The sequence below is a fragment of the Mandrillus leucophaeus genome, unplaced genomic scaffold, assembly GCF_000951045.1.
Source record: "Mandrillus leucophaeus isolate KB7577 unplaced genomic scaffold, Mleu.le_1.0 Scaffold1548, whole genome shotgun sequence".
Classification (NCBI taxonomy): domain Eukaryota; kingdom Metazoa; phylum Chordata; class Mammalia; order Primates; family Cercopithecidae; genus Mandrillus; species Mandrillus leucophaeus.
Window position 1 is genome coordinate 229,027 of NW_012101530.1, and position 15,209 is coordinate 244,235.

At 37.0% G+C, this 15,209-nt stretch overlaps 1 protein-coding gene across 2 annotated transcripts in view; it reads left to right on the forward strand.

Moving 5' to 3' along the window:
• LOC105536131 (A disintegrin and metalloproteinase with thrombospondin motifs 3-like) overlaps positions 1-14,949 on the forward strand; it is a 121,514-nt gene extending 106,565 nt beyond the window's left edge. Inside the window, exon 4 of one of the 2 annotated variants that reach the window (XM_011975406.1) lies at positions 14,410-14,475. In XM_011975406.1, coding sequence (XP_011830796.1) covers positions 14,410-14,475 — 66 coding nt within the window. Of the gene's footprint in view, positions 1-14,409 lie in introns of both variants that reach the window. The other variant, XM_011975407.1, reaches the window with a different exon arrangement.
• The last annotated feature ends 260 nt before the right edge of the window (positions 14,950-15,209 follow it).

Sequence of the window (15,209 nt, forward strand, 5' to 3'; positions counted from 1 at the left end):
TCATGAGGAAATGAACTCTGATAGGAATTAGTGGGTGCCTATGTGAGTTATGCAGCATTTTTGGCAGATGTAAGTACTTTTAGAAATCATTTAAAATGTATCGATCCTTTGTATGATACAGCAGATATTTAAACAATTCATTCACAGATGTTGCTGGTGAAGGTTATACTATCATCATGGGTGGATTTAGATTTTGTGGAGCCAGAAACTTGTATAATTTTGCAGATTACATTTTAGAAAAGTGAATAGAACTATATGTATATATAAAATTAGGTACAATAGTGAATATTTCTTTAGTCTGAGGAAAAAAAATTGTAAAAATTACAAATTTGATAAAGCTGACAGATATCACTAACATCAAAAAATCCAGAAGAAAGGTAATCCTTTTTAAGAAACTCTCCAACATATTTCTTTTCTTTTCTTTTCTTTTCTCTTCTCTTCTCTTCTCTTCTCTTCTCTTCTCTTTTCTTTCTTTCTTTCTTTCTTTCTTTCTTTCTTTCTTTCTTTCTTTCTTTCTTTCTTTCTCTCTTTCTTTCTTTCTTTCTTTTCTTTCTCTCTCTCTCTGTTTCTTTCTTTCTTTCTTTCTTTTTTAAATACTTCAAATTCTGGGGTACATGTGCAGAATGTGCAGGTTTGTTACATAGCTATACACGTGCCATGGTGGTTTGCTGCACCCATCAACCCGTCATCTACATTAGGTATTTCTCCTAATGCTATCCCTCCCCTAGTCCACCACCCCCAAACAGGCCCTGTTGTGTGATGTTCCCCTCCCTGTGTCCATATGTTCTTATTGTTCAACTCCCACATATGAGTGAGAACATTTGTTGTTTGGTTTTCTGTTCCTGTGTTAGTTGCTGAAAATGATGGTTTACAGCTTCATCCATGTCCCTCAAAGGACATGAACCCACCTTTTTTTATGACTGCATAGTATTTTGTGGTGTATATGTGCCACATTTTCTTTATTCAACTTATTTCTAAGTTTTTTCTATATTTGTTGGCTCTTATACTTTAATTGCTTCTTTGCTTATCAATGATTTTGAAATATCATTTTTGTTGAGAGAATAGAAAGTTAACTCAGTTTTTCTTCTATCATTGTTCAGATTTTGATTTTTATTATTGATAATTGAGACCCATAAAACATGTGCATATAGTCATCATCATTTGTTTGTAGTGCTGCTATTGGTTTGTGCCTTACAAACAGGAATTCTGATGAATTTAGTCTCGTACATTTCTCATAAAAAAACAATACAGAGTGTTTAAAATTTGTTATTTGTTCATTATAATGTTGAATTATCAAATATATTTCTGACAAGGGTAAATTTCCATTTCGACTAAGTATTGATGAGAATTACTTCCCTCACCTACAGTTTTAAAGTAAAGATTGAAAGATTTGTCCACAGCCCAGATTCTGGCTTCATAGGCTTCAAACCCTGTTTCTCCTCCACTGCTCATACACTTCCAGGCTGTGTACTGTTTCTCTATTTGATCCTCCGAGTGCTGTTAATATCCTTCTTCTGGTCTTCTTCAATCTATTATATTTTACAAAGGTAATTTTTGGATTAAGATGATATTGTCAAGGACAAGGCCTAATAATGGACAAGAACAACAATAATAATATTAGCTAGTGTCAAGTGCTACATATCAAGCATGCGCCAAGCATGTACCATCTAATTATTGCCATGAACCGATTCTAATTTTATAGATGAGAAAACTAAACTTGTTGGGATTTCTATTCAGACTCAAAGCTTATGTTCCAAACTACTACAAACCACTTTTCAGCAGTTTACAGTTGGTGTGGGGGAGTTCAAACCCAAGCATGCCCTTCTATTTTACTTGCATGAATTATTGTATTTTCTAATTATTACTTTTTATATCTTTGGATTTTATTAATTTATTCTAGTCGTTTCAACAAGAGATCATTTTAGAACTAACTTATCTGTAAAACCAAAAATACTTAAGTCAAATGTCATTATTAAAATAAAGCTTAATATTTCAGTAACTATATGCAATAATGTATTATAATGAAAAATCAAAACAAAAAATAAAATGAACAATCCTTATGAGTTTGAAATATAGAATTTAACTTATTTCATCAGTATTTTTATTGAAATTGCTTTCTAATCTTTGTGAATGAGCATAAAATATTATTCTTACTCATCTTTATTATACAGGTTCAGAAGTGTGTGAATTTGTTTTCAAGCAAATTTAAAGTCAAAATCTATCCAGTTACTTCCTTTCTTCACTGTTGGATAAAAAGTTTGTGCATGTGCACTTTCTCCCTATGTATATGTATATATATATTTTTATGTATAATATAATATAGTATAATATAAATATATTGCAGAGGGGAGCCTCTCCTGCTTTTAACTCCTGATGTTCAATTGACACCTTACTTAAACTTATTATGACTTAATTTCAGTGCTTTCTCTCTACTTAAGCCTACTCTCTTATCCTTGTTGTAAGCTACTTTTATCACGAATACAGAAAAAAAATTAACAAGTACCCATCCTGAGGATGGCCTCTATATACTGGGACCATAGCACTTTGTGTTTGGGTTACTTGCTTGTTCTCCAAATGGTTATTATCTAGTCAAAGAAATTTATCTAATTTTAAATCTTTATTAGAGATGATTGCTTGGACTTGAATCCCTGTTCTACCACATACTAGCCATGTTACCTATGGCAAGTGATGTAACCTTTTTGTGCTCAGTTTCCTCATCTGTCTAACAGGGATAACACATAGTGCTAACTTGCTGGATTGTTGGGTAGTTTGCATGTTTTAATATATGTAAAATACTTGGAATAATGTATTACACAGTAAACTCTTAATAAATATTAGCTGTTATTTTTAACAGCAAGCAGACTATGTCACTACTGGGAATGAATGATTTGAGATGTGTCAGGATTGGTTCTCTGACTACAGCTATTTCTACTACTACCAACCATAGTGTCTGAAATATTATCAAAGATTAGTCAGGAACCTCTAATAAATGCAGATGCTACTCAGAGGACTGATAAGTCAGCATTTCTGTGTGTTTTTTAGAATGTTAATAAATGGGAAAAATATGAGATATAATAAAGCAATGGCCTGTGGCCACATATGTTTGGGAGTACATTTGTTTAAGCAATCAGGTTTCTAGTATAGTAGGATTCTCCAGCTCTTTTGAGATGCAAATATAACAGCAAATCTCTGAGCAGGGATAAAGCATGTAGCCGTGGATCCAGGAGCACTTTTCATACCCCTAACCCCTCTGGTGCATTTTTTAAAACACATTCTTCGTGTTTAGTGTTCTTTGAGATAGACTCTGATACATCCCTTCAGAGATCATCAACTAAAAACCGAGTAGAATGACATTTGGCAATTTGACACAAGTAAATAGTTAGAACCAAGATAGTGGTTTTAGGTTGTAGGAGAGATGCTTTGAAGGAAGTGGTGGGCAGGTACCAAAGGCCAGAGAACCTGCCCAATTTGTAGGACTGTGTGGTTGGCTGGTTGAGACCAGCCATACTGCAGAATCCCTGATGCATGAAATCAGCTCAAGTCTGCCTGCGTATTATGAGAACTGTAGTGACCCAGACTAGTACTGAATTTGATTTACTAAGAAACTTCAGTTGAAAGATGGAGACTGGTTGTTGAGGCAGTTTAAGTAGGATTGACCTTGCTGATAGATTCATGTTCTAACTTAACTGTTCCCAACCAGACAATGACATTTCAAGCATACAATTATATCTAGAAGCAATTTGAATAAGTCACCTGAGTTCTGGCTTGTACTTTTTTGAGGTAACTGGGACAATTTTGTTTATTAGAAAGAAAAAGATCAGTTTTATGAAAGCAATACCCTAAATATGTTCTTTGACTAGTATACATATCCCAACTATACTTATTATAATTTATTTTTTATTATATTGTATTAATAATAAAAATAAATTATAAACTTATATATATTATAATATGACTGTTGCTATAGATAACACATTTTGTGAAGTGTAGAGCTGGTCAATACTTTCTAGTAAAACACAAGCTTTTATTTTTGTAATCAGTTTCTGTTTTTATAAATGTGACTTCCTATAAAGGGAAAGGAACACACAAACTTTTATTGTTGTTGTTTGAGACTGGGTCTCACTCAGGCTGGAGCGCAGTGGCAGGATCACAGCTCATTGTAGCTTTGATCTCCTGTGCTCAAGCATCCTCCCATCTAAGCCTCCTGAGTAGCTAGGTTTACAGGTGTGCACCACCATGTTTGGCTAATTTTTTATAGAGATGGGGGTCTCACTATGTTTCTTTGGCTGGTCTTAAACTCGTGGGCTCAAGCAATCCTCACATCTTGGCCTTTCAAAGTGTTGGAATTACAGGCATGAGCCCCTGTGCCTGGCCTCCAAACTTTAAAGCTATTGTTTAACTGTTTAAAATCTCCAATAATACTTCATTTATATATGAATATAATGGGTGAATCTTATTTCCTTTAACGTATATAATTTATGAAAAATCTTGTCAGAGATATATTGGGTTTTGGTTTTGGTTTCATTACTTTGAAAGTTTGAAAAATCTTTGGAATCAGTAAGTGTAACAAACTTTTTTCCCCTTAGTGTCATTCTATTTCTGTGGCTGTAGTTACAAATTTTGGATCTGAAAAATGTTCAATTTACGTCACGAAATGGAGCTGGCCTTCTTTCTAAATATGTTGGCGCTGGACCAGGGCTAGCTTTTCCACTAGTGCTTCCATGCCTATCTTTTAAAATTTAGATTTTATATATTTTCTTTTGATTGGTGATCAGTCTGTTATACTCGTGGTTTGCTTCCATTTTGGAATCTGCTAGTAAGAAATGACCTTAGACATTATTGAGAAATTTGTGTCATTCTTTTCTTATTATCAACTTTTTTTCCCCTGACATTTGTTCTGAGTAGCTCAGGTCCACTTTATCCAGGCAGTCAGTTTGTGCTGAATGTTATTTGACCTTCAGGAATCTCAGATCCAGCCAGGATTGGGCCAGACTTGATCCTCTCCCATTTTAGATACCTGGCCAACTTCTCTGGCCAGCATGAGGCTTTGACACTCCTAAAGGCCTATAGATGATTTCATGAAAGAGTATGCTATCCTTTTACTTGTCTGCAGTCTGTTTCAACAGTGAAAATAATAGAAACTGTAGGTTAGTGTTAAGGATATTCTTATCTCTTGCAGATTTTTCTCTTTTCTCTTCTCTCCTCTTCTCCTCTTCTCTTTTCTTCTCCTCTTCTCCTTCCTTCACTCCCTTCCCTTCCCTTCCCTTCCCTTCCCTTCCTTCCTTCCTTCCTTCCCTGCTCTCCTCTTCCTCCTCCTCCTCCTCCTCCCCTCCTCCTCCCCCCCTCCTTCTCTTTCTATTGCTCCCATTTCTTCCTATTTTGGGGGTAGTGATGTGTGGAATCATTGGTATGCTGTTTTTGTATATTTGGTTTCTCCTCTTGGTACTCTCTTGAAGGCCTTTCTAGCAAGACAGGTGTGAGAGATGGTCAGGGTGACACAAGGTACCCAGCTGGAAATAGACCTACAATTTTGATTGAGAGAAGCTTTGTGGAGTCTACACTTTTGCAGTAGTAGGACATTTGCCACTGATTTTAGTTTGCCATGGACTTTCTTAGATGGTGTAGTCATGACAATTCTTATGTTTATTAGTGGTGTTGGCATCAGTGAAAGCCTCAGAAAAGATTCTGTAAGACAAAGTAAATGCTACCTCTACACAGACATGATAAAATACCAGATTGTGAAAGAGCAAAGAATGGTAATTTGGGAATGGTCGTATAATGGATTAAACACAGGTTTTTGTCATTTGGATGCCTCTTACACAGCCACAATAAGCAAGTCTTACCTGAAAAACAGTGGAATGTCTGTTTTCTAGCAGAGGGGTGCCTTGCATGCTCTTCCATGGTGCCAGAGCCTGGCCATGTGGCTCCTGGAGCATATTTATGACCACGAAGCCAATTGTACTATTCAGTGCATCTGTGAAATGAAAAAAATGTGCTTTCAGGCAGGGGTTGTATGAAGAAAGGTGTCCTATCAGTTTTTTCCACCCCTTTTTCAAACTAAACAGTGTACCATAACCTTTGAGACAGGCCTGGAGGGAATTATGGACACCAAGGTTATTAGTGTCATATTTCAAAGAATGTACTGAGGGCCTAAGAAGGTATGTTTGGCACTGTTCTAGGTGGCAGGACAACATGGCAGAGATGTCAGATGAGGCTTCCAGGGAGAGACAGGGGGAAAACCAATACACACACAGGAAAACTGTGGGATTAGCAGAAGTCTTAATGTTATGCAGGTAAATAAGTTTAGGGTTACATGACAAGAAGTGACTATGGCATTCTTAGAATAGGTGGTGAGGAAGACATGCTATTTAGATTGAGACAGAAAAAAAGGAAAGTGCCAGATGCGGAGAAACTAAGGGACAAAACATTTCTGGCAGAGATAATCAGTAAGGAGGTGAGTGAGCAATGAAGAGGGCATTAAAAGACAAAACAGATGGGAAGAAACCAGACTTGTATGGCTGTGTAAGACAGAGTAAAACATTTAACTGCAGTTATAATAGGGACCAGGGAGAATTTTCAGCAGAAGGATAATATGGTCTGATTTGCCTTTTTGAAAATGTTCATCTTGCTGTGTAAAGAATGGAATAGAGGAGGGGCAAGAATCTATGTAGGAGGCTCTTACTGTTGTTCAGGTGAGGTGTGATGGTGGCTTGGACTACAGTAGTAACAAGAGAACTGGAAAGAAGTAAAGGATGTTGTGGAAGTAGATTGACAGGACTAGTGGGGGAATGCCATATGTGTGGTGAAAGGAAGACAGAAGACAGTGATGCTGCCTGGATTTGAGATGTGAGGAATCGTATTGATGGGTCTTTTCCTGAGATGGGAACTACTAGGGGAGAAGTGGGCATCCATAGCAAACTCAAGAGTTTTGGCCATGGAGAGTTTGAGATGTCTGTTAGATGTCCCAGGGAGATGTCAAGTGGGAAGATGGGGTTAGGGCTGGATGTACAGATTTAGATGTTAAAAACAGTCAGAAGATGCTCTTTATAACCGTAGGACTCGGTGGGAACGCCTAAGCAAAGTAAATTGTCTGAAAAATGAGGGAGACCAAGAACACAGTCTTCACACACTCCTGCTTTTATGACAAGTTCAGAGAAAGAATCAGTAAGCTGGGTGGAAAATAAGGAGAGTATGATATTCTAGAAGCCAGGGTAAAATAGCATTTCAAGAGTGAGACAAAGGTAGCTCTAGATATTGTCGGGTTGGAAGCTTAGTCAAAGTGGAAGTCCTTCTAAAGAAAAGCAATACAGGATAATTAATACAAACTTTGGTACTAATTTGACTGTTTGGAATGAGAAAATAACAGTAAAAATTATAAAATTTTGAAGAGGTAAGATGCCATAAATGAACAAAATTCAGAAAAATCTTACTAATTAAACACCAATGCACTACTGTAATGCTTTTTTTCTCTTTTTCAGGGAGTGGAAAAGGGGAGGAGGCTTAGTTTTGCATTGCTTCTTCATATTGCAATAATTTTTTTTTTTTTTTTTTTTTTTTCTGAGATGGAGTCTTGCTGTGTCGCCCAGGCTGGAGTGCAGTGGCACGATCTCGGCTCACTGCAAGCTCCGCCTCCCAGGTTCAGGCCATTCTCCTGCCTCAGCCTCCGGAGTAGCTGGGACTACAGACACCCACCACCAGGCCCAGCTAATTTTTTGTATTTTTAGTAGAGACAGGGTTTCACCGTGTTAGCCATGATGGTCTCGATCTCCCGACCTCGTGATCCGCCCACCTCGGCCTCCCAAAGTGCTGGGATTACAGGTGTGAGCCACCGCACCCTGCAAAATATTGCAATAATTTTATAATGTCATCTTCTGCAGGGACATAAGAAAAATAGTGCAGTATTTAGCATAGCTGGTTGAAATTATATTTTTATTATTGAAAAGCTTAGAACAGTTTCTTTTGGTATTGCAACCTATTATTGATAATGCCATATAAATTTTTAGGACTGTTGCCAAAATGTGGAAACTTAAATCAAGTTTCTCTCACATGAGCTTTGTGATTTCAGGACATGCCAAGTTTTCATGCACAGTGACTAATCTTAAGTAATCTTAAAGGATAACTTATAAACCAGTTTGTTACCGATGCTTTGGTGTCAAGAGCCTGGAAGGCATTTCTGCACTGGAGATAATTAGCAATAACTGGATTATGTAAGACAGTTACTCTGAATCACAGAAATTATATCCTACTGAATCCAAAGTGAATACAATTCTGAACTCACTGCCTACTTATACAGATCTTAAAGATGCTTGCTCGCTTTCCAGCATAAGGGCAAATGTGATAGAAGGGAAGTCGAGTTATCCACCAGTTGATGAAAATATAAGTGATTTTGGCAAACTTAAAAATAAAATGTCTTATGGAAACATTACTGGGGCCCCTCTCTGAGCCTTAGTTTGGGCTTGGTAAATAAGGGGCCCTGAACCTTAAACTTACTTAGCTTCCTTTGGAAGGAGAGAGTAATAAATTGCATACAGGACAGGTGAGTGATCAAGTGAGAAAAAAGAGAGGTCACCTTTGGATTTATACTTAAAAAATATCTACTGAGTATAAAAAAAAAAGTGTCAGAAGTCATTAGCGAAAAGTTTTGTGTAAGTAGCAATATGATGTGCTTGGTAGGGAGAATGTTGGTGCAGTCTCCAGATTAGCAAAAATAAGTGGTTACATTTTTAGATATGAGCCACATGAGGTGGCTTTCTATTTTCCTCTCAGAAACAAAGGAAAAATAAGAATTTTATCTGACGGTTTCTGCATTTGGATCACTGGTTTTGCCTTTTAGAGCCAACTGTGCTTCTTTATGTTTAGTAATCTACTGCAAAATGTGTAGAAGAAGAAGATGCAGATGTGGAAGATGAAGTGTGGGGCAATGAAAGATCTCCTCTATTAAACTTAGGTCATTTTCTCACATCTCAAAGCCTCACCTGTTTTTGAATACAAGAAAAGCCTAAGTAATTTTTATATCTACGTTTTGTTAAATTTATTTTCAAATGTGGCATTATGGAGAAAATCCTGACTCAAATTTTGTTGTAATTGAACATAAAATTAATAACTTTGCTTGCAGTTTACTGACATTCTGTTCAGAGAGTGAAATAAATTCAGGCTGAGATCATAGTATTTGTTTAAATAATTATCAATATTAACTGCATGAAAAGAGGTCAGAATGGAAATTAGAAGGTAAGATTTGGAAGAGAGGAGGTAAGGATTGGAAATAATGGGCTCCTCCCATGATTGGAAATAATGGGCTCCTCCCATGATATTACGGCAGCTTCTTTAACTGCTCCTTTTGCTTGTTCATGCTGGCAGTTAGAATAACAGCAACAAAAGACATAAGGGATTTTCAGATATTGGTATTTATTTAGTAAATGCTGGCTAAGGCTAGAGCCCTTGTATAATCTACAATCTGTTCTTCTACTTAGAGCAACCGTAAGAACAGTTGCCTATTGATAGGAATGGAACTGGGATTGAATATGAGGAAAATGACACCACTGTTTATAATTGCTTTAGATAGCTCTGAATTATCTTTATTCTATGTACAGTATTGTCTGATTCAAGAAAAGACTTTTCACCCTATTAAGATCATTTTGTTGTTTCTTTTCTTTCCATGTAAAAATATCAATTTTAGGTTTTAAATTTGAGTTGGCAGACTTGTTAAGGAGGATGAGGGAGGAGGTTATGGGCAAGTTTCCTACACACATGATTCAGCCAAACTAGAGAAAGGATAGAAAAAGTCTTAGATTCACTAGTTCAACCTTCTATCCAAAGAGTATATTCTCCTCTAGAAATGATGATTCTGCCTGTATGTGAATTGTCTAATGACTGCGCTCTCATGAGTTTGCCCTGAGCATATTGTTAGAGAACTATAGTTTGTAAGGCCTCATATTAAATTAATCAGGGATCTTCTCTTTCACATGGTATTTGAAAACTTTCACATATTTGAAGACTTCATCATAGCCTTCCCCTGTGTATGTTAAGCATCATCCGTTTTTTATTGGGTTTCCATGTGAGATAGTGTCTGGATCATACACCAGTGTGATTGTTCTTTTCTAAGTGAGGGTTGCTCACTTTCCTTCCTGGAAGAAGCCTGAAGTTGTTCATTGTTCTCACGTCATTGTTGTGATTTGAGGAAATGATTTCTCCTGCCCAGTTCAGGGGCAAATCATGATTAGAATGCCCCAGTCCTATTGAGGTCTCATTCTCCTTGCTAAGGGTTGGTTTAAGCGTGATTGTGTGACCCAATCCCAGCAGTGAGATCTGAGGGGAACTTGGCCAGAGGATGTTTGCAAGACTTTTTCCCAAATAAAAGATACATTGAGGAAATGCCTTTTTCCATTTTTGGAGATGTGGAACTGTCAGAAGTTGACACCTATAGAACTGCTGCAGTTAGCTTGAAAACATTAGGGGAGACATCACTGGAGTACAGGGATGCAAGGTAGGACAATTGAAAGTCCTGGGGCCCTTGAGGTCAAGTTGAGCAACTGAGTCAATGAGGGAGCACTGATTTCACATATCTTCTTGTATAGGAGATGATTAATCCTTTCCAGTTTCCATTTCTTTTAGTTTGCTCTTCTGTTACTTGCAGCTCAAAGCATCCTGGCTACTATGTACTCAATCCCTTGTAGTTTATTTCAATTCACCTGTGACCTCTGTTAATCAGCCATGAACTTAGTATTGTTTCTAGAATCATCTCTTGGAATTATTATATTTAACCGATATTCTTTAATGATTCATAAACGCAAGCAAAAGCATATGCCATGATTGACATGAAAATCAAATTGTCTTCTAAAACAATTTATGCTGGAATTAAGGCAACAGCACTTGGTGGTGTTTTTCTGCAGTGGGTTTAACACTGAATTGGGCTGATTTGGGCCTATGATTCTTCAAGTGAAGCTCCTCCACCCTATGTACATATACATTTGTTTAGCTAACACTTTGATACAGCTTCATCTTGCTAATAAAAGTAAGATTTTATTATTTTGTTTTTTGTTCACTCTGTTTTCCCTTTCAAACTTTCAAAATAAGTGCATTGAAAGTTCCTTCTGTTTTACTCTTACAGAACTATTTTCCCTATAGTACTCATTATTAAGGATAGAGTACTTAAGTGATGTTTTGAAGCATGAGGAGAAACTTTGCCATAGATTATTTGAACATATTGGTGGCTGAAATAAAGTATGTTCAGTTCCTGGCTTTAGACTCAGGAGAAGAGTTTTCTCTCCCAGTTTTGCCTTTCTCTTTATCCTCTCAGATTTATGCTTATAAACATGAGCAAGTATTTATTTCATGTGTTCTTTTTATACACAAAGTAGATCCCTGTGTCATTTCTACTATAAAGTATTTTTAATAGCTTTATTGAGCTGTGATTCACATAACATACAATTCATCTATTTAAAATGCAATGGTTTCTGATGTATTCATGGTGTGCCATTGTCACCAAAATCAATTTTAAAACATTTTCATTTTCTCAGAAATAAACCATGTGCCCATTAGCAGTCAGTCTCCATTTCCTCTCATTTCTTCCCTCTCCTTTCAGTTTTAGGAAACCACTAATCTATTTTCTGTCTCTGTGGATTTGCCTACACTAGACAATTTGTATAAATGGATGCATACAATATGTGGATTTTGCTACTGGCTTCTTCCATTTAGCATGTTTTCAAGGTTCATCCATGTTATAGCATGCATCGGTTCTTCGTTTCCTTTCATTGCAGAATTGCGTGCCATTGTATGGCTATACCATATTTTATTTACCTATTCTTCAAGTTGAGGGACAATGGCTTGTTTCCACTTTTTGGCCATTATGAATTATCTCATATTGTAATCTGAATCCATCTCTTGGCATCTTTCAGTTTTCATTACAACTTGCAATGTCAAATACATAGCCTATGCTATTTTCCTCTGATTTTATCTAGCATTTAAGTATGGCATTTCTATGTGTTAGACTTCGTTTACTGACCACTTAATTTCCTAAAATGTGTTTATAGCTTCACACAGAAAAGCAATGAAAGAGAGAAAGAAAACTCAGCACACATTCAAACAAAAATGCCCATACACACAAATCCCTGGATTTAAAAAGTTAGAGAAATTCACATGTGAATACATTATTTTTAACACATATAGTAATTGTAAACCTGGATTTAGGCTTAAATTGGAAAAAAGTATCCTGAGATGTTTAATGTTTATCCTTAAATGTCCAGGAGAAGACCATGATGACAGCTACCAACCTATTTTTTATGATCTTGGAAAGACATGAGAGGAATAAATTTTTATCATGCGTCATTCGCTGGGATTTTTGCAACTCTTTTACCTCCCCATTTAGATTTTGGTGAGGGTAGCAGGGAATTCTTTTATGATTTGTTTTTCTAGGAATAGGAGAAGGAACTGTCTGTGCATTTTTATGTTTGTATTTTTTCCTGAGAAGGGAAGTGCTTAGAAGCACTGGTTGCATTTGTGCACACACACACACACACACACACATTAGCTGTGCAGCCTGCTGCCTCTTTCCTGGTGCCATAGTAGTCCATATCTGAACTGATTTTTAAGTTCCCTGCAGCATATGATGATAAAAGCAATGGCTCTTCACTACGGTGATTACTTATCTGTTTATTTTGGCCCCATAAATATATAACTTTGTCTCCACTGAGAAAGACTGTGAGGATCTTGGATAGCCATTCTGCAACCCAACCCATTAGGCTTGTGTGGGTTCGAACTGGTGACCTATAGAACACACTACAGTGACTGCAGATGATCACCAAAATGACCAGTATTATTCTTTTCTACCAGGATTTTGAGGAATAATTAACTTAATAATAGTAAAAGCATGAAAAAGGAGTGGTTCAAATGCGAACATAAATGAGGTTTCTTGTACCATTTTTTTTCTTTTTTTTCATTCAGATGTCTTTGGGATTTCAGATTTCCCTAAAGGAAACATTACCTTTTAAAATTACATTAATTTATTCTAATACAGATTGTGCTTGATTACCTAAATGAACTAACTGTGAACAAGTATTAAACTACTTTATCTTTTGTAGGAAATTAATTTGTCAAACATTTGTGAGAATCTAGCCATTGTTAGGGAATGTGCTGAATAAGATACAAAGGCGACTCTCAATCAGGTAATTGTCTAGGTGCAGGTAAAGACATTTTTAACACAAGAGGGTAAGCTTTATGGTGGTAGGGATTCAAACTGTTTTTACTAAACAGTATATACAACTCCTAGCACAGTGCTTGACAGGTGGTAGGCTCTCAATAGGTATTTGTTAAATGAATGAATGCATAATTATCACATAATATAATTATTACATGTTGTACCATGTAATGGAAGTTTGAGGGACACAGATGAAACTGACTATCCTGGTGGTGGGGTAGTTTTACATATACACATCTTTTGATGGGATTGTGGTGACTGAGTAGGTTTTCACTAGGCAGATAAGGGCAGGGAACTAAATTATGAAAATTACTTCCTATGTTTCAGTCGTCATGAAGGATAAGTTATTTGACCCTTGCATTAACAGAGCAAGGTAGTATCATTACTCCATTGCATCATTGTTGTAGTGTTATAATATATTAGAATATATTATAAATTTTCTATCATTGTAGTATTACTCTTATTATACAGAAGGGAAAGCTGAGGTTTGGAGTCATTGAGTGACTAATCCAAGGTTAAAGAATTTTCGGTGGTGAGTCGAAGTCTTGAACTCAAGGATATCTGTCACCCCTTTCCACAGGAATGACAAGTAACTTCCCAGAGATTAATTTCAGGATGGAAAAACAGAAAGTTGCCTCTGTCTTGCTGCTAGTTAAAATGCATTGGTAAGCTTTTTCATGTAATTTGCCCTCTGGCACTCTGGGTGTTCCCATTTGGAGCAATCCCTCTGGACAGTCTTTCTCAGGTGTTCTTATCTGGGTAATCTCTTGATATAGTTTGGATATTTGTCCCCTTCAAATCTCATGTTGAAATGTGATTGCCGGTGGTGGAGTTGGGGTCTGGTGGAAGGTGTTTGGGCCATGGGGACCTTCTTGAATGGCTTGGTGCCATTGTAGCAGTAATGAGTGAGATCTGGTTTTTTAAAGGAGCCTGGCACCTTCCTCCTCCCTTGCTTTTTCTTGCTTAATTCCTCTTTTGTTTTCTCCTTCTTGCTGTGTGATGCCTGATCCACTTTATCTTCCATCAGGATTAAACGTTTCCTGAGGTTCTTGCCAGAAGTAGATGCCAAAGCTGTGCTTCTTGTACAGCCTGCAGAACTGCAAGACAAATAAACCTCTTTTTTTTATAAATTATTCAATACCAGGTACTCCTTTATAGCAATACAAAATGGACTAAGGCATCTCTCTTGGGTGCTCCTTTTCTGTCCTGTCTTTCAGAACTCTGTCATCACACCTGTGAGACACTCTAGCCACATGGAGAAGCAAATCCTTGAGATATCCTAGCCCAGGTGTCAAACATGTGCATGAGGATCCTCTAAATGTTTCTAGACCTCAGCCATTCAAGTCACTTCCAGCTCTTTAGATCTGTCCAGCTAGTCCCCAGACTTTGTGGAGCAAAGAGAAGCCATCTGCATTGTGCCTGTCTGAAATCCTGACCCATAGAACCCAGAGAAAACATGATGGCTGGAGCTGCAGCAGTCATCTAGTGACCATGAAGGAAAGGCCATGAGAATTGCCCAGGTGCCAGCCTCCACGTCATTAAGTTGTGGAACCAATATCAGTAGCCACTTACTGAACTTTTTGTCAAGGCTTCCATTTCATGTTAGTATTGTTGGAGAGCACCAGCACATGGTTCTGTGTGGGGAAAGGCTGTGAATATTTAAACTGGTAGCTACAGCACTGATGTAACTGATGAATAAACCAACATCAGCTCTGTTTAGCCTTTTCTCCATGACAAATATGCAGCCTTGGATGAGAAAGCCATGAGAACAGGAACAGGGCACTCCTAATCTGCAGGGGAATGTTAGCACATGGAATGAGTCTTTGGAGTCGACCAAGATTTCTTCAGTAGGATACAAAGAGCAGTAACCATGAAAACCGTGGATAGATTAGACTTCAAAATTAAAACTGCTCATCTCAAGACAGCATTGCAATAATGAACAAATAACAAATAATAAATTGAAATATTATAAAAAATATTCACAACACATATATATGACAAACAACTTGTATCCCAG